General features: G+C 44.9%; 1 protein-coding gene across 1 annotated transcript; it reads right to left on the reverse strand.

Annotated features, from left to right (window-relative positions):
• Nucleotides 1–5116: 5116 nt before the first annotated feature.
• On the reverse strand, nt 5117–7130 carry Rnase10 (ribonuclease A family member 10 (inactive)). Its single transcript, XM_038309715.1, has 2 exons — nt 7025–7130; nt 5117–5751 (listed from the first exon to the last, which is right to left on the reverse strand). Exons 1-2 carry the CDS (start codon nt 7128–7130, stop codon nt 5117–5119), a joined length of 741 nt encoding a protein of 246 aa, XP_038165643.1.
• Nucleotides 7131–19738: the final 12608 nt, after the last annotated feature.

The following is a 19738-nucleotide window of genomic DNA, read 5'->3' on the forward strand; positions in this document are numbered from 1 at the left end:
GTACCTTTTTCAGCGAGGCAGTCACATCTTGTGTCTGGGTGACAACTGCAGACTGAAACTTTCCTCTTCCTAGAATTCTCGTCGTTCTGCCTCTACTTCCTGCTGATAGCTCCACCTATACTTCCTGCCTGGCTACTGGCCAATCAGCGTTTTATTAAAATACAATTTACAGGGTACAGACCATTGTCAACAGCACCTTTACGCAGTTAAATATTCTGCAGCATAAGCAAGTGTAATACGTCTTTGCGTAGTTAAAATAATATCCCACAACACTATTCTAGTAAAGGAACATAGCAATAAATTGACTCCTAATAACATTCTGCTAGATCAGTGTGTCTGACGCAGACATTAACATACAAGCCTCCTCCAGCAGTAGATGGAAACTAATGTAGAGACCCACAGTTGGGCAATGTGCAGAGACCTGGAAACACTCAGTTCTAAATGTGGTGTCTTCATCAAACCCCTCCCCCCAGAGCTCCAGAGCTACATGGAAAAGGAGGCAGAAAGACTGTAAGAGCCAGAGGGGATGGGCAGCTCCAAGGAGAGAGTACACAGGCCAGAGGGGATGGGCAACTCCAAGGACCAAGGACAGAGTCCTCCCGACACAGAGGTACTGCTGCACAGACTGTGGTAGTGTGCACAGGTCAAAGGGGATGGGCAACTCCAAGGACAGAGTCCTCCAGACACAGACTGCTGCACAGACTGTGGTAGCGTGCACAGGTCAAAGGGGATGGGCGGCTCCAAGGACAGAGTCCTCCTGACTCAGCAGGACTGTGACAGCACACACAGGGCCACCAGATGTGGTCCCAGTGCTGAGAGGGTAAGTAGATAGCAGCTCCCATTCCCAAGTTAGAGTCTATCTCCAGTTGATAACTGCCTGCAGAGGAAAAGTCAGTCCTCTCCAAGGGAGTTTCAATGGGTGTACAAACTGCATTTAAAGGGCAGTTCGCAGGTCCAGCAGTGTACGACCAACAAGAAATGAACTGAATGGCATTTTTAGAGATACTTTTTTGTCTCATATTTATTTGTTTGAGCATTTCTTTTTTACCTTAAATGTCTTTTGTTTATATATTATAGTTTCTGATTTTGTGTTTTGTGGGTTGTGTGTCTGTATATGTATATGTCTCTCATCCTCTTTATTTCTTTCTGTTTGTTCATTTGCTAGTTTATTTTATTCTTGATTGCCTGTCTTTTTTATTTGCCTGTTTGTTTTAAGAAAGTAAAGAAAGCATAGAGCTGGAAGGATGAGAGGATCTGTGAGGAAATGAGCAGAAACCATGATCAGAATACATCATATGAAAAATACTATTTAAAATATATTGTATAAAAGTTTCAAATAGTAAATAACAGGATAATTTTATAAAATTGTTTAGTGTGTGTAGGTGTGTATGTACTAGAGAAGATAGATAGATGATAGATAGATAGGTAGATAGATAGATAGATAGATAGATGATAGATAGATAGATAGATAATAGATAGATAGATAGATAGATAGATAGATAATCTGTAGAGTTTTTTGAAGCATATTTTTCCTATCCCAGGACTAGCCTTAAATTCAATATCTTTCCGCCTCAGTCCTGAGATTACCACTATGCTAGCTTGTAAATGGTTTTTGATTGGCACAAGAAGCATACACTACAGAATCCAAGCCCTTAGAGTTTATGTGGAGCCAAATCTTGTCCCTTTGAGCACAGGAGCACAAACTCAGGGACACCGTAGACAGGAGAGGGAAGTGCAGTGAGCTTCTCTGAGGGGCAAGCAGCCATTGGTAACCTGGGTGGTTAACAGAAGCAGGGACTGTGGTTTGGTGAGGATTGTTCCTGAAGCGTTCCTGTGTTAGATGCTCTTCGGGGTCTCAGTGATGAAGAACCTTTAAGAGGTGAGGACTGGTGAGAGGTGGTTAGGTTCCTGGTGCTGCTGATCCTGAAAGGGGCAATGCTGGTTCCACAGAGAAGTTGGCTCTCACAGAAACAGGCTGTTCTAAAAGAGCAAAGCTTTCTCCTTCTTCGGTCTCTAGCTTCTTGTCTTGGTCTATGTGCCTCTCTTGTGCACCATGATGTCTATGATGTTGGGACCCAGCTGAAGAAGCCTCATCACAGGCTGAACTGATGGAGTTTCTCAGTGTATTAGCTTCTCTTCTGTGGCTATGATAAAACACATGACCAGAAGAAACTGATATCATGAAGAGTTTATTGGGGTTTGTAGCTCCAGAGGGGATAGAGTCCATCACTGTGGAGAGGCAAAGCAGCGAGTGTTGTGCCTAAGTCTCGAGACCCCCAAGAAGACCACCACTTCCAAATGCAAAAGCAAGGTTTCCTTTATTATGTACAGGCTAGCATAGGTCCCTGACAGCAGATGGAGGGAAAAGAACCCCATCTACTATTGTAAGGCGTTTATAAGTACAAAAACCACAAAGCTATCACAAGATTACAGTCTCAAAATACAGAATTACTCATCCTATAATTGGATTATAATTGGCTAAAGGTGAGGTAAAGCTTATTATTCTCTGATAGCTGTCATTGCCGGGGGGGGGGGTTGTTCACCCATAACAACTGTCCCTGGTCACGTCTCTGGGACATCTGTTGACTCTGCTAACTACAGGGGCTGCTGGAAACGTATCTGATTAGCCCATTGTTGCTCAGTCGATAGGGGAAGTTAGGTGGGCAGCAGTTTTGTGTGACTTGGGTTTTCCCCTTTAGCTAAGACTTTCTCTAGAAGGGGGCTTTTCTTGGGGGTTGGGGCGAAGCTCAAAGTCCCACAAAGTCCCAGCACCAAAATGGAATCTTTTCTGACCTCACAGAAGCAGAGGGTGCGGCTGAAGGAGCAGGAAGCTGAGAACTCACATTTTCAGCCACCAGCATGAAACAGGGAGGTCAAACTGGAAGTGACATGAGGCTTTTAATGTCAAAGTCTGCCCTCAGTGAGGTACTTCCCCCAGCAAGGCTGAACCACCCGAACCTCCCCAAATAACACCAACCAGCTGCAGACAAGTGCTCAAAGGCCCGCGACTGTGGCGGCTCCTCACTCTGACACCAAACCCAAATGAAATACCAACCCGAGCATGGGTTTTCAGTCTCCCAAATGTGAGCTAAATCAACCTTTTCTTTATAAACGCCTAGCTCTAGGAATTTTATAGCAACAGCAACGTCACCAATACAGTGGGCCTCCTTGAGCTTGTGACTTTTCTGTTGAATGTAATTCAGTAAAACCAAAGGAGTCTAGGAAAGCTTGTAGGAGTGTTCATGATAAACATGGTAGTTTTCTTCCTGCCTGACTTAGAGAAGAAAGAGTCTAAAGACCTGGGAAACATTGCTTGCCCAGTGCTTGACAAGGATCAGGATTCTCGCGTCCCCTAAGGGAGTTTATGTTTCACTGTAGTTATTACAGCTTCCGAGGAGGCACTGATGGAGGGTCACTAAATAGGCTATCAGGGACCTGTAAATGTGCTGACGAAGAACATGGAAGAAACATGTAATAGAGCTGCTGCCACAGAGATGCTTGCCGCCTAACTGATGTCGTATGTAAACAAATCCATCAAAGGCTAATTGGATAATGTGTATGTGTTGCAGTGCAGTTCCGGACCTGAAACTTTTGAAGCCTGTGCTTTTTGGAACTTGGAACTTTTTGGATTTCCAAAAGCAAAGTGTAGGGGCCAGAGAGTTTGCTCAGTGGCTAAGAGCACTTGCTGCTCTTCCAGGGAACCCAAAATGAATGCTTCTTCCTTCTAAGTTAGTTCTCAGGTCTTTTATGACAGTAATAGAAAGCTGGCTAGCATCTAATTGAAGTGTCATAAGCAGAGGCAGGGTATTAGGAAAGTGTGGATCTGGGATCAGTTAGAATGACTAACAAGCTATGGTCCAGCTAGTCCAACAATGGTTGTCTACCAATAGAAAGTCTAAGAATTCAGTAGTTGTTCAATCCATGAGGCTGGATGTCTCAGCCAGTCGTCAATGTACAATGGAACCTCGAAGAAGTAGACTCTAATGCCAGTGAAGTAATGAACTTGCCAGAAAGAGTAAGGAGCAGCCAGCAAAGAGAGCTTCCTGTTTCCATGTCCTTTGTCTGGGCTGCACCATAATATGTGGCACAGATCAAAGGTAGATCTTCCCACCTCAAAAGATCCAGATTAAAGACCATTTCAAATTATTTAACTATGAAAAAACCCTCACGGGTGTACCCAGCTGCTTGGGATGTAGTTAATTTCAGATGTAGTCGAGTTGACAACCAAGAACAGCTGTTTCTACCTTCCTTCCTCCCTCCCTTTCTTACTTCCTCCCTTCCTTCCTTCCTTCCTTCCTTCCTTCCTTCCTTCCTCCCTGTCTTCCTTTCTTTCCATCTAATATCTAACTACCCATGCCAGATTCAGTCTATGACACCAACATCTGCTTACCCAATATAGCCCAGTTAACATATATTAGCTGATTGAGTGGCTCAAAAAAATCTGGAGAAACAAGGACCCCCACAAAAAAAAGGTAGAAGAAAAGGAAAACACAGAAAACTATAAGAGAAGAAAGAAACAAAGGAAAAAGAGTTGTGAAAAATAGGAGCGGAAAGGGGAGGGGAACAGGGAGAAAAAGTGGGTCCTTACCCAGGCACTGGTTCCTCTTGCACCACCTTGTCAGCAGGCTCTATAATTTTCCAGCCTAACCATGTGACTTTCAGACACAGTCCTAGATAGAATCATTTTAATTGCATCTGAGAAGTGCATTATCCTGCCCAGAACAATGTGATTACCCAGGAGTCTGTGATTACCACAGAGGCCCCGTGAGGGTAGAAGGGAGGAAAATGGGTAAAGGATGCATCAAACTTGTCTACTCTATGCCCAAGTTTTCCTCAGTCCAGGGATCAGGCTGATGACCACGGCTAAGGTAGGGACTATCTACAGCTCGGCCTTTGAAGGGCAGCTTGAAGACATCTCGGAGAAACTAGGCATTATGTTGCCATTTCTGACCCCCAGAACAAAATGCCAGTTGGACAACCCCTAACGCAGAGAATAATTATATTTTCAGAAGACAAAGATTCATCCTCTCTTCCCAGGACTTCTCTACAGCGCACCCTAGTGGGGGCAGAAGCATCAGCAAATGGGAATGCAAAGGGAAGGAAAAGGCGTGAGCCATCAGTTAACCTCCAGCAGCTTCGTGTCATTGCATGTTATGATAATGACCTTTTCCATTATATAACTCAGATAGTGGCAGTTGGGAGTGACTTGGCCTGGTTTGGACAACTTGCACAATGTCAGATCGAAAGGACGGGGGCTTTTGTGGCATTTGAGCCCCTTGAGGTTACAGGTAACCACGGGGCTGTCACAGACTGCCTTGACTGTGCTCGGCTCTTCGTGGATGAATGTGTATTGATTTATGCAGCTGCGGTTATGCTCCTTCATCTTGGGGGCCATCATAGTGTTACAGTCCCTGGGGCTCAGGTCAAACCTGAGGTAGTCCTGTTTGCTCTGAAGCAGCATCCTGCTTCCTTCAACTTCATCTTCACCGAGGACAGCCTCTTCTGGCCAGACAGGCTGTGCCATTTCTTTGTAGCCCAGCACCAGGGCTTCTGTGGTCCTTTTACCTTCTCCCTCTTCAGTGGCCTCAGCTGTGCCCTCGGAGCCACCAGGCCAGAACTCACTCAGTGGCTGATCCTGGCCCTCCAGGACCGCAGTAGCCATGTTAAGGCCGAGGCCCAGGCCCAGCCCCAGCCCTAGCAGCAACAGCAGCACCATAAACAGCGTGTGTACCACAGTCACTTTCATTCTGCCTGGGGAAGAGGGGAAAATGAAGGCATGATGTATACATGAACTCTGACACGTGCCTCAGGTCCTCCACCCAATCCACCCACCCAAGGCAATGAATCTCTTTCTTGAGTATTTCTTTTGCCTCTCCTCACCAAATTCCCCTTTCCTGTGTAAAAGATGTGGGTCTTGAGAATTGGAAGGTGACCGGTAGAAATGGTCTTAAACAGATTTGCATCTGAGGAATCAGTAAGGGAACTTGATACTGCTCCGTCCTTTCTCGCCTTGCACCCGCTAAGCCAGAGCTCTCCCTCTGAGTCTAGCCCCAGCGCACACCAGTCAATTCTTTTTTGTTTGTTTGTTTGTTTGTTTTTTGAGACAGGGTTTTCCTGTAGTTTCTAGAGCCTGTCCTGGAATTAGCTCTTGTAGTCCAGGCTGGCCTCGAACTCAGAGATCCGCCTGCCTCTGCCTCCCGAGTGCTGGGATTAAAGGCGTGCGCCACCACCGCCCGGCTCAGTCAATTCTTAAACAGAAACGACTTCCTAATCACCAAAGAGGATAACTAAGCCAAATGAATGTTGAGAAATCCTTACAGAAAACCTTGCTCTAGGTAAAGGACTGGGCTCATCATAGTAAACACTGTATCCATTTCTTATCCCAGACTTTCCTTGCTATTACATTACCCTTCTCCCCAAAAGAGATAAAAATGGATCGAAAAGTTCTACGTTCATTCTCACTCTGAAAGCAAAGCTGGGGTCTCTGCTAAGATTGTCATTCGAGCTCCGTTTGTAGGGGGGAAGAGAGGCAGTAGTGCCTTTTCCCTCTCCAGCTGCCTTGGCGGCTGCTCTCGCCTAGTCCTGTCCCAACTCCGGGTTCCACCTTGGTATGAAAAGCAGGAAGGACATGCTGGGTACCAGTGGACTCTAGTGATGAGACAGGAAGCGTCTAACTGGCCATCCTGCTCAGCAACTGCCCAGTTTTGAGGAAATCGGAAATAGAATGCTATTCTCTCGGCCAAAGCTGGCATCCATCCCCCAGTGGCAATGTTGCCCTGGGCCCCGCATGTGGAAAATGCTACAGTGTGTGCCTGCTGGCTGTCATGGACTCAAGAGATTATGACAATATTAGAGGCTTGCCAGAACAGATCAGTGAGAAATAGACCAGGAAAGCTCTCCTTTACTAAAGCTAACCAGAAAAATGAGGAAAGAAGTGTGGGAAGGCTGAAATCAGACGGGGTATAGCTCTGGCCCAGCAGGCAGAGAGCTCCCCAGGCATGGGGCGCTGCCGTCTGTGGCTTACCAATACTTGTAAGCAGCTTCAGATAGTCCTGGCTCTTTCTGTGCCCCTGGTTCTGCCCTGCTATAGCTTTCTTCTCTGTGAGCAGTTCCCAGAAGCCAGTCTCCATAAAAATCTATCTCCTTGTGTGCCGTGGGCTTTTAAACACAGCCGGATTTCCTGAACCCATCTCTCTCTCCTTCTTCCAAGCACAGAACACACTCACTCAGCTAATTTGCATTTCTGCTCCCACAAACACTTTGAAGTAAAGCAATTTAGGCCAGGACAGGAAGTGTTTTCTGGCCCAGGGAAAGTGCAGGCATTTTTTTTTTTATCAGTCAGCTGTTCCGCTCTGAGTTATGCCCACTTACCTGTGGTCTAGACCCCTCTGACCCTGTGCATGAATTTCCAGCCTTGTTAGTCTTGTTTTCTACAGGTACTGCCTTAAGCCTTTTCTTATCGCTTCCGGAATGTTAGTTTCTGGTGTCTGCTTCTTCTTTTACTCGGGCCACCTTTCCCACACTGCTTTCCACAGGTTACAACTGTGTTATAATTTCATTTGATTATTTGCAGTGGGGAAAAAAAAGTCCAGATTTTGTAAATGTAGTTACTTGGGCCAAGAAAAAGATTACCCAAAGGAGAACAGTTCATCAGCTCTTTCACGGGATGAATAAAGCCAGTCAGCTCAAAGTGTAGGTATTCCCTTCTCCAGCTCGATCACCTGGGGACTCTCGCCGGATCCACCCTTAGATAGGTGTTTTCTCTAGTTGTTGGGCAGAATTCTGAGTTCTGTCATCCACAAGGTTTCTGAGTTTTTGTCTTTACTTATGAGCTATGGTTCATTCAGGAGTGGCAGAGGCTAAACCTCACCTGCCCTCTGCTAATCCAACTGAATAGATGGCACAGTCTACCTCAGCTAGAGGAATGGGTCTGGGAAGGAGCTGTTGAGATCTGAGGATCTAGACAGATGGTTTTCCATTTTAGGTCATTTTCACATACGTCAATTCATGTGGCCCTCTGACCTCTTTACCAGATGAGGTTCAGGATTAGTCCTCTAGTTTTATAACAAAATTGAAGCCGCGAGATGTTTAGTGGCCTGTGTCAGCCACATTAGCAGGATGTGGAGGGACAGGGTGGGCTCCTGTCTGCGGCTCCCACCTCCTGCTCCTGAAGGAAGCCTCCGCAGAGACTGATTGATTAGCCTTCCAGTACTGTGGGGGGACTGGAATGCTGCAGGCCCGAGGCTGAAACTCGTCTGGGCTAGTTTCAGCTCCCCAACAGCCATTTCTAGCTGGGTCAGCGGCTGAGCAGCAGACTGTGACTTAACAGGCAGAAATCTGTTGCAATCTGGTAACTTAGCAGATCACTAGTGTCTAGCAACCCAGGAGCTAAGAATGTCATCAGAGAGCTTCCTCCACCTTGCTGTACCTGCCTCTCTGATGTACCCACCAACATATTTTAAATCTGCCTTGGTTTATGACTTTCATCATTCGGTGAAACGGTTTCCACCTTGGAACATGGAATTTGAGGCAACGTAAATCTGAGTTCCCAGGCCACGGTCACTCAGAATGGCTGTCTTTGGTCCCCTTCAAGATGAGAGCTGTGGTTTTGTGTCCCCATCTTGTACCCCCTTCCCAGACACTGATAACTGACTCCAGGTGATGTCATTCTTCTCGTGGCTCTAGAGAACAGTTGGTTACCCCAGTGAAAAAAACCAACTTGAAGGCATGAGTTGACTCTTTTACTTACTTGTTGATTTGTTCATTTATTTGGTCTTTTGGAGACAAGGTAGCCAATGTTGGCCAAGAACTAGTGCCATTCCTCTCAGCCTCCCAGTGCTGGGATTATAGGAAAATTCCATGAAGCCAGGTTTGGTTATTATTGTAACAATACACACCTGCAGAATGATCTCACATAAATCTGATCACAATTCATAGAGCACAAGCCTTCCAACTTTGTTCTTATAATTCTTTCACCCTCTCTAATCTCTGCAATTTCTCTGACTTGGGGTCTTCCCCATTCAGACCCTGAGTCCAATTGATAGACTACAACTCTTTGAGAAGTTTCTGGACTGTCTTGTTCTTTCTACCTGACTGATTTTGGAAACTTATGAACTAATGGAGGAGTTTTATTAATAACATATAAACTACAAAACATACCACAGTCACCTCACTTTGGTGCCAAAGAAACTTTCAGAACCACTAAAAATCTATGGGAGTAGTTCCCTGAAATGCTGGTGCCCTCTGTACCAAAATTTCTGTTTTTCACTGCTTTCCCTTTTTTCTAGAAAAAAAAAGGCATGAATGTTTAGAGGGTAACCAACCAAGCTGTCATTGAAGCTGAGGCCCAACAAGAAAGTTGTTAAAGTTGTGCACTTTGCACCGCCCTGCCTCGCTGTGGGTTGCTTTGTAAAGGGTTTAGTAACATTCATCTCTACGTTTTTAGACTCCTGGCAGAGAAGAAAATAGGTTAATTGTAGACCTTCACCTCTCCTTCTCCAGATCCAATCCCCAGTCTCATGCCCAACTCTGTAACAGATCACCTGCTTTAGTTTCCCTTTCCTCTCTAACCCCATCCTTGATGAATCAAAAAGATCTCCTCCAACCTTTCTTTCTCATCTCACCCCAGCATCCCAGCCTCTAACACTGGCAGGCATTCCATGGGGACCCATCAGCCCAGCAGGTCAGGAAAACAGGGAAGCTAGCTGAAGACCACCACTCTCTCCTCCAGCACCACAGGTCCCTCTGGGTGACCTCTCTACACCACCCTGTTCCAAGGGTACTAAATAAGCAGATCCCCATGAAACACTCTGCTCTCCTCCCTCCTGTGAACCTCTGAGGACCCCTAGCCCATCCCCATTCCTAAGTGCCAGCTCCCAGTACCCAGAAACACATTTTACCTGTATCCCCCGCGCTACATCCATCAGGTTCACAGAAAATCTCCTACCTCACCTGTATCCCCCAGCGATCTGATCCATCAAGTTCACAGAGAATCTTCTACCAGGTAACATAGACATTGCATTTTTCTAAAACTCAGAGAGGAAACCAAACCAACTTAACAAAGACAAGACCAGATTGCAGCACCTAGATCTACAATCTTCACAATCCCAGATGCCTGGATGTCAGTGTAAAACCACAATCAATAACAACCAGGACCATATGTCTCCACTAGAGCCTAGCAATCCTACAGGTTCTGTAAGATTCAGCAGGTCCTAAGTATTTCAACATAGCTGAAGCACAAGCAAAAGACCTTAAAACCACCTGTATGAAAATAATAGCGATCCTTAAAGAGAAAATGAATAAATCCCTTAGAGACATCTAGGAAAATACAAACACTGAACAGAAATGAATAAAAGTGTCCATACCCTGAAACAGGAAATAGAATCAATAAAGAAAACCCAAACTGAGAGAATTCTGGAAATTAACAGTTTAGAAATTTGAACAAGAACTACAGAGGCGAGCTTCACCAACAGAAGACAAGAGATGAAAGAGAGACTCTCAGTCACTGAAGACACAATAGAAGAAACAGAAACATCAAAGAAAATACTAAATCTAAAACACCCCTGACACAAAACATTCAGGAAACCTGGGACATTATGAAAAGACCAAATCTAAGAATAATAGGAATAGAGGAAGGAGAAGAATCCCAGGCTAAAGGTCTAAAAAATCTTTTCAACAAAATCATAGAAGAAAATTTTCCTAACCTAAAGAAAAAAGTATCTATAAAGGCACAAGAAGAATACAGAACAATAGACTGGACCAGAAAAGAAAGTCCGCTCGGTACATAATAACCAAATAACTAAATGTGCAGAACAAAGAATATTGAAAGCTTCAAGAGAAGAACGCCAAGTAATGTGGAATGTTACTTTGGGAGAGAGGGGTTTCAAGACAGGGTTTCTCTGTGTAACAGCCCTGGCTGTCCTGGAACTCGCTCTGTAGACCAGGTTGGCCCTGAACTTACTGAAATCTGCCTGCCTCTGCCTTCCAAGTGCTGGAATTACAGTTGTGCACCACCACCACCCAGTGTGGAATATTATTTGAAGGTGTGTTATATTTGTTTATGCTGTGGAACGTTTGTTTAATGATGTAAAAATGCTTTTGTTTACGCGCAGTTGTTTCACTCCGTGAAGCTGTGATTCTTGGCCTGTCTAAAACACCTGATGATCTTATAAAGCGATGAGTGGCCAACAGCAAGGCAGGAGAAAGGATAGACAGGACTGGCAGGCAGAGAGAATAAAGACAGGAAGGAGCAAGACAGAAGAAGGAGAGAGGACACTAGGGGCCAGCCATCCAGCCACCCAACCACCCAGCCACCCAGCCACCCAGCCACCCAGCCACCCAGCCACCCAGCCAGCCACAGAGTAGGAGTGAAAGTAAGATATACAGAAGTAAAAAAAAAGAGAAAAGCCCAGAGGCAAAGGGTAGATGGGATAATTTAAGAAAAGCTGGCTAGAAACAAGTCAAGCTAAGGCTGGGTATTTATTTATTTTTTTTTAAGATTTATTTATTTATTATGTATACAGTATTCTCAGTTTTCTGTCTGCATGTGTGCCTTCAGACCAGAAGAGGGCACCAGATCTCATGACAGGTGGTTGTGAGCCACCATGTGGTTGCTGGGAATTGAACTCAGGACCTTTGGAAGAGCAGGCACTGCTCTTAACCGCTGAGCCATCTCTCCAGCCCCCAAGGCTGGGTATTTATACGTAATAATAAGCCTCCGTGTATTTATTTGGGAACTGGGCAGTGGGTCCCCACAAAAAAATAAAAGAGTAAAAAGAAAAAAAAACAAACACAAAGTAGCATATAAAGGCAGACCTATTAGAATTATACCTGACTTCTCAATGGAGACTCTAAAAGCCAGAAGGGCCTGGACAGATGTGCTGCAGATGCTAAGAGACCACAGATGCCAGCTCAGACTACTATACCAGCAAAACTTTCAATCACCATAGATGGAAAAAATAAAACATTTCATGGTAAAGACAAATTTAAGCAATATTTACCTATAAATCAAGTTTTTCAGAAGATGCTAGAAGGAAAACTTCAACCTAAGGATGTTAACTACAATCATGAAAACATGGGAAATAAATAATCTCAGACCAGCAAAATCAAAAGAAGGGAAACACACACACACACACACACACACACACACACACACCACTACCCACCACCATGAACAACAACAGGAATCAACAATCATTGCTTATTGATATCTCTCAATTTAAATAATCTCAATTCCTCAATAAAAAAGACACAGACTAGCAGAATAAATATTAAAATGGAATCCATTCTTCTTCTATGTACAAAAAACACATCTCAACATCCAGGACAGATACTACCTCAGAGGAAAGGGTTGGAAAAAGATATTCCAAAGAAATAGACCTAAGAAGCTAACTGGTATAGCCATTTTAATATCTAAGAAAATGACTTCAAAACTAATCAGAAGAGTTAGGGAAGGACACTATGTATTCATCAGAGGAGAAATCCACCAGGTGATATTTCAATCCTCACACCTATCCACTGAACACAAAGGCCTCCCATTATCCACTAAACACAAAGGCATCCCATTTGTAAAAGAGACACCACCACAGCTTGAGTCACACATTGATTGACCCTCCCGCACTGATGATGTGCTATTACCTCCAACATGATTCTTTGTCTCATGGTTGCTTTGGTTATCCTAGACCCTTTGTGCTTCCATATGAGTTTTAAGGTTGTTTGTTACTATTTCTCTGAATAATAACAATGGAATTTTTTTTTTAATCAGGAGTGCATTGGTCTGCCGATTGCTTTTGGTAGGATGTCCATTTTCACCACATTAATCCTTCTGATCTGTGACAATTAAAAGTCTTTCCATTTTCTAATGTATTCCTTAATTTATTTCTTCAGGGTTTTAAAGTTTTTATTGTAGGGTTCTTTTATTCCTTAGCTAGGTTTATTCTAAGGATTCGTTGTTATTGTTTGGTTTAGTTTTTTGCTTTGTTTTGTTGTTTGTTTTTTATTGTGAGTGGCATGGTTTCCCTGGTTTTTTTTCTCATTATTGTATTTGTCATTGGTGTGCAGGATAAGCTATGGGTTTTGTATGATTATTTTATATCCTGCCACTTTGCCAGCTTGAGGGTGTTCTGGTGGAGTTTATGGTGATAGATGCATATTATCTTAACATAGACGATATGACTGCTTGTTTTCCCAATGGAAGCCCATTTATTTCCCTCTCTTATTTTGTACTCTCATTTCGACTTTAAGCACTTTATCACACAAAACTGGAGACAAGTGGACCCTTTCTCTTGTTTCTGATCTTGTTGGAAATGATTTGACTTTTCCCATGTTTTGTATGGTTTGAGATATACGTTTGTCATATATACCTGCTATTATATTGAGATATTTTTCCATGTGTAATTTCTCTAGGATTTCAAATCATGAATCAATTTTAGTTTTTTCAAGGAATTCATCTATTGATCTAATCTTTATTTGTAGAGTACAAGCAAGATGTTACCACATCTTTTGTTTTTACCTAAAATAAAAAAGGTTGTAATATAAGAAAAACTATATAGTAAGTACAATAACACCTCTGACACCCTCAGAGAGAAATACATTCAGGCAAAACACCAAAGAGCACAAAATAAAAGCAAATTATATATTTTAAAAAAGAATGATTGGTGTTAGTTCTTTAAAGGTGTGATGGAATTCTGCAATGGATTCATCTGGTTTTGGACTGGTTTAAGTTGGTAGATTTTTTTATTTTTATTGCTTGACCTTGTTGATTACTAAATGTCTGCTTAAATTGTTTACTTCATCTTGGTTTAAGTTTGGTATGTTACCAATACATCCACAAATTTACCTATTTGTTCTATGGTATTTTTAATTCCAGTGTTTCTCTGTTTTTTTTTTTTTTCAGAATGAACTGTCTATTGGTGAAAACAAGCTATTAAAGTCATTATTACTGTGTTGGAATCATCTCTGACTTTGTTTTTAGTAGTATTTAGTTTGACATTTGGAACCTCTGTGTATGAATATGATTATATAGGTGTATTATTCCATCAATCAATGTGAAATGACCTGTATTTTTCTCTTCTGGCTAATTTTAGTTTGAAATCTATTTTTACCAGATATGGGAACAGTGTCTCCTGCTTGCTTCCTGGTTCTCTATGCTTTGAACTCCTTGTCCATCCCTTTGTCCTGAAATACTGCCAGTCTTTAATAACGTGATGTATTTCTTTTTTTAAAATATTTATTTATTTATTATGTATACAATATTCTGTCTATGTAGATGCCTGCAGGCCAGAAGAAGGCACCAGACCTCATTACAGGTGGTTGTGAGCCACCATGTGGTTGCTGGGAATTGAACTCAGGACCTTTGGAAGAGCAGGCAATGCTCTTAACCGCTGAGCCATCTCTCCAGCCCACATGATGTATTTCTTGGAGGCAGAAGAGAGTAAGCCATCCTTTGAGATGGCTTACTGATTAAGAGCACTTGTTGTCCAACCATGAAGACCACGAGTTCAGATCCAAGCACCCATGTATTAAACACAACATGATCTCATGTGTTCTTGTAGCCACAGTGATGTAGACTGATTGAAGCTTTCCAGAACTCTTCATCCCAAGAGACTAGCTCTATAAATCTATTAACTCAAGAGAATAAGAAATAGACAGACATGAGCAAGCTGCTACACACAACCTATACGTGTGTAATACGGTTTTGGAGCTCTCCTCTAACCCTGATGTTCTGTGTTCTATCCTGAACATACCCTAGACCCCTTTTCTTTTTCCCTAACTCTCTGCTCCTCAGAAGTTATTAGGTTGCCGTGGAATAAAATAATCCTTTTGTACACTGTGAAGGTGTGTTGCTCTCTTTGGTTTAATAAAGAGCTAACTGGCCAATAACTAGGCAGAAAGAGGTCAGGTGGAAGAGCCGGACTGAGAGAACAGTAACAGAAGAAGGATAAGAAGCCATGAGTCAAATGGCATCATGTAAATCAATAAATATGGGTTAATTTAATTTGTAAGAGCTTAGGTAGTAATAAACCTAAACTATCTGCTAACCATTTATAACCAATTATTAAGTCTCTGTGAGTTTATTTGGGAGCCAACGGTCCTGACAAAAAACCCACCTACACTATAGGCTTCTATAAACCAAGTAAGTATTTTTAATCAGCTGTGTGTGCTGCCACATGCCTCCTAATCTCAGTATGCTGGAGTCTGGGACTGCCACAAATTCAAAGCCATCCTAGGCTTCACAGTGAGTTTAAGGTCAGTCTACATAGTAAGATTTTGTCCCTCCCTAAAAAACAACAAATCAATAAACAAACAAATGAAAAACAGTAAAATAGGCCTTTTAAAATGATGACGGGTTCTTCCTGACTCATATACTCACAAAGGACAATCCGAAAGCTCTGAGCAACACTAGTTGTTGCATAGGGCCAAACGGCTTGTCTTTCTTACGAGTATATAATGGCAAAGTCTGAAAAGTTCATCTTTTGCAATGGTGCTCAGTCCTGTCCTCCTACAGGAGATGAATGAAGGCCAGCACCTTCCAGCATGTCAAGAACTTGAAGACAACGTAAGAACTAGGAAAAGAATTCCCTCAGCTGAAACACACTGGAAACGTTTTTAAACTTTATATTTTCTAAACTTGTGAGAGTAAATAATAGACATTTCGGAAAGTACACTCTGAGACCACTTAAGGGACCGTCCAGGGAGAGCTGCATTCTGCGGTGGCCTTGTCAATCAGCTAGAAAGCCAGTGTGAAGAGGCGGCCGCGCCAGCAGCCAACACTTCGTGAGTCCAAGGGTCACAATGCTTTTACTTTTCTATCCCAGTGAGCATTTCATGACTCCTGCTTTTATCTCCTTAGAGCCAAATGCTGTCTTCAATCAAGGTAGTCAGCAATATTTATGTGAAGAATAGTTACCAGCTGATAAAGATACATTCGCACCCGATTCTAACCATGCGGCAACAGTGGAGACCTAGCAGGGAAAGGAAGGAAGGTTGAGCTCCAGGATCCTGGATTGCTCTGCCCAACCTCCAATTTTAAGATCAAACAGGCAGAGATTCCACTAAAATAAACACTTAGCTAGCTCTGAAATATCCAAGCAACAAACAAGAATAATAAAATAATGTCCATGTAACTCAGTGGGTAGAAGGCTGGCCCAGCATATTGAAAGACCTGGGTTCAAATCCCCAGAATTGCCCAAAGCAGGACAGTGGAAGCTCAGAGCCCTGTAATCTCAGCTACTGCAGAGGTGGAAGCTGGAGGTTACGGACTCAAGCTCATCTCTGGCCTTAAACAGCTCGAGACCCACCTGGGTCTAAAACAGCGCCAGAAAACTCGCATTGTTCTGCTCTTTCTTCTTCGTGGGTTCAGCTGCTTGCCGGCAAATCTGACAGCCTGAGCTTAGTCCCTGGGACCCACGTGGTAGAAGGAAAGTCGTCCTCCGACCTCCACACTCACTCCATGGCCTGTGTGCGCTCACACACGTATGCAAACAAAATGAATCAGCGTGATTAAAGCTGTTAAATAACCAAACAAGTGCAGCACTCCTCGTAGTGAAGAGTCCAAGAAATAAATGTGGATTCCAAAAATGAGGAATATATATATATATAGTTGCAAGTCTGGGAGAATGAGAACAGACCATCAGCAGCTTTTCCAGCAGATCAAGGATCATTCACTCACAGGGAGCTGTTTTCTCAGATGTTTGGGAAGCTTAGGTCATTTTACGACTGGCTGTTTCATTTACAAGACCAGAATGCCCCCCTATAAATTTAGAATGGTGTCCTGGCCAGTCCTGATAAACGACAGAGGTGAACTGAGCTAACCTTTAGGAGACAGAGATAAGGTGACCTTTGGGTCAGATACTGTCTCCGTTATGGACAACTGGCACCACAGCAGGGTATTTTATGGGATACATCTGGTCAAGAGACTAGCTGACCGGACTAAGATCTCAGACCTCCTTATCACAGCTGTCAAATTGATGAAGTATACCTTGTGAGAAAACCTGGGAACAGACAAATGGGACTGTCCCCAAGATGACCCAAGCCCCTACCAATAGAATTACTGTTACTAAGCCCCCCTCCCCATGTAACCTGTAAACCTATAAAAGCTGAATAAAGAGTTGGATCGGTGTGATCAGTTGGCGAGACCTGCTGATTCACCCACAGACGCCTGTGAAATTAATAAAATAACCTCATGCTAATTGCATCTGTTGGTTTGGGTCATCGAGTTAAGGGGGAAATCGCCACCCTTGAAAACGAGGGTCTTTTCATTTTGGAGGTCCCACCGAGATGCATTTTGAAGCCCCCCTACTCGATAACCCACTGAGCCAAACAGGAGGTAAGAGCCGGCCATATGTGTCTCTTTGTGTCCTTTACGTCTGTTAGTCTGTTCTTTTGAAGTCGTTTGTACGTACAAGCGCTCCGTAGGCTAGGTGAAGGAGGGAGCTGACGGGTTCCGTACTCCTCACTAGCCACCCTTGGCAGACGTGCCAAGGATGTCGGGAGCCCGACTTTTCGGGGCTCGATTCGTATCTGAGAGTGAACAGGCCACTCTATTGGAGAGCAAGGGAGATGTAGTCTTGCCTCCTCAGTCTGAGAGCAAGAGAGATGTAGTCTTGTCTTCTCAGTCTGAACTTTTGCTTTGGGCCGCGCGGCTTCTGGCCTGTGTCTATGTTGTGTCATGTCTTTGTTTTTTGTATATATGTTTGTACTCGAGTCTAAATCTGGTACCATAGGGCAGTAAGTAACCACCTCTCTGACCCTAACTCTAACTTTAGAGAAAAGCTACAGACCCAGCTGTGAAAATCCGATAAGCTGGCAGTCTGCCCCCTTTCCCCACCTCTATAGGCTGTGCCTCGCCAAGGCTGCGCTACTAAATCGCCCTGCTTCCTGACCGGCTCCGTCGTCCCAGCGCCCACCACCCGGCTTGGCGACGTAGGTCGGAGCCCCGGCCTCCCCCGCCAGCGCGCCGATGGGTGCCTGAGTGAGGCGGCTCGAGCCTTTCCGTATCAGCCGAGCGCGCCCCTTGTTGGGGAGGGGACAGCGGCGGTGGCTCTGCGAACCCCTACTGCCCCACCACCTTCCTCTGCTCGCGACTAAGGCGTGCGCTGTGGCTCTCTGGGACTCGCCCTGGGACTGCTGCTGGCACTGGCGCCCAGCATTCTCCGGAGCTCAAGTCTCTGGGGGGGAGGGAGCGGAGCCCGGGCGGAACACCTGACCCCAGCCAGGAGCAAACTTTGCTGCCGTCGGGCAGGGTAGAGGGGGGGAGGGGAGGACGGGGCCAAGTCGGAGGAGGGAGCACCGCAGCCCCAGCCTCTTTGCGCAAGTTCCCGTGCACCAAGCTGTTAGGTTCTCCAGGCCCGACCCTGCTGGCGTTCCCTGGCCCAGCAGCCGCCACTTCCGCTGTCACCACAGCGAAAAGGTAGGCACCGAGGAGGCTCACCAAGGGCGAGGAGCCCTCGTTGTAGGTGCAGGCGCCAGGATGCTCAAAGTTCTAGCATCATCGCCAGAGCCCAAGGTGCGTAATTCTCCCCTTAGCGCTGGGGCGGGCACTGAGCCTCGGACTAGCCCCACTCCACAGGGGAGCTCACTCCACAGGGAGAGCCATCTTGGCTGTATTAAAACCAAACAAAGGCTTTGGCTGGAGCATCCAGGAGAGAGGAATGCTTGCCCCCTGAAGTCCCTGTGCTGAAAGTGACTCCCTTGCTCCAACATGTCTCCATTCTGACCTGGAGTCCACCAACACCGTGCAGGAGGACTGGGGGAAGGAGGGCTGCCTTAGATAATCCAGAATGCTCCCTCCCCCTATAGTCAATACCAAGGTCTTCCCAGCTCCTACTGACAGGTATGTCTTCAAGGGACTTCCTCTTCTACTTCTGCCCACTGCCTATGTGAAAAAGCTAGCATTTCTCAGCGCCACCTCAGCCAGGCCTGGTGCTCCCCAATCCTTGGGCCTAGTGTGAGGACTCAAGAGATGCCTCCGTGGTGAACAATGTGATATCCCCGAGGAACTGAGTTGAGGCTTCCAGGTGGCCGACCAATCCTGACCTGACAAGTTCCCTAGAATGGATTCCTCATGGGGCCTCTCATGGTTTACTAGCTTTCCTCCGAGCCTATTGTGTGGGCTTGGACTTACTGTAGTATGTAGACACCAGCCAAGTCAGTCATTGACCATTCCCTCCCCAGTCTCTTTTTGGGGGTTCTATGGGAATGTGCTAGCTAGAATGCTGGGGGTACTGAAGTAGGGTTATGGGAAGCTTATGACAGTACATCTAGGAGCTCACTGTGGATGGCTGAGGCTGGAGCCAGGTCCTGGAAGGATCCCCAGTGGGGTTCCCTGTGGGGTCTCCTTTCCAAAGATAAGGCTTGCTCACCCTGGAAACTAAGGTGCTAGGGAATGAATGGCAGCCTCCCTTCAGCAAATGCCATATAAAGCCTTGTGCCAAGGATTTATGGCCCTTGCCTGGGGGAGATAGCTGGTGCTAGCGCCAGGGTCATGGAACTAAGGCCTCCTGTGGAGACACACCTGCCAGCAAGATCCAAGCTGGTGCTAATTCCTCCCCACAAGACCCAGTATGCCTGGGAACCAGAAGTAGGTTGTTTCTCTGGAGTCAGATACCCTATTAGAAAGCAAAAGTCCCCTAAAGAGCCTGGACCTCTTCATTTTGACAGCCAGGACTGGGTATGACAGCAGATAGAGAGATTGCAAGTAAGTAACCCTAAGGCGAATATGGATTCAGGAGCAGGTAGT

The sequence above is a fragment of the Arvicola amphibius genome, chromosome 13 (assembly GCF_903992535.2).
Source record: "Arvicola amphibius chromosome 13, mArvAmp1.2, whole genome shotgun sequence".
NCBI classification, from domain to species: Eukaryota; Metazoa; Chordata; class Mammalia; order Rodentia; family Cricetidae; genus Arvicola; species Arvicola amphibius.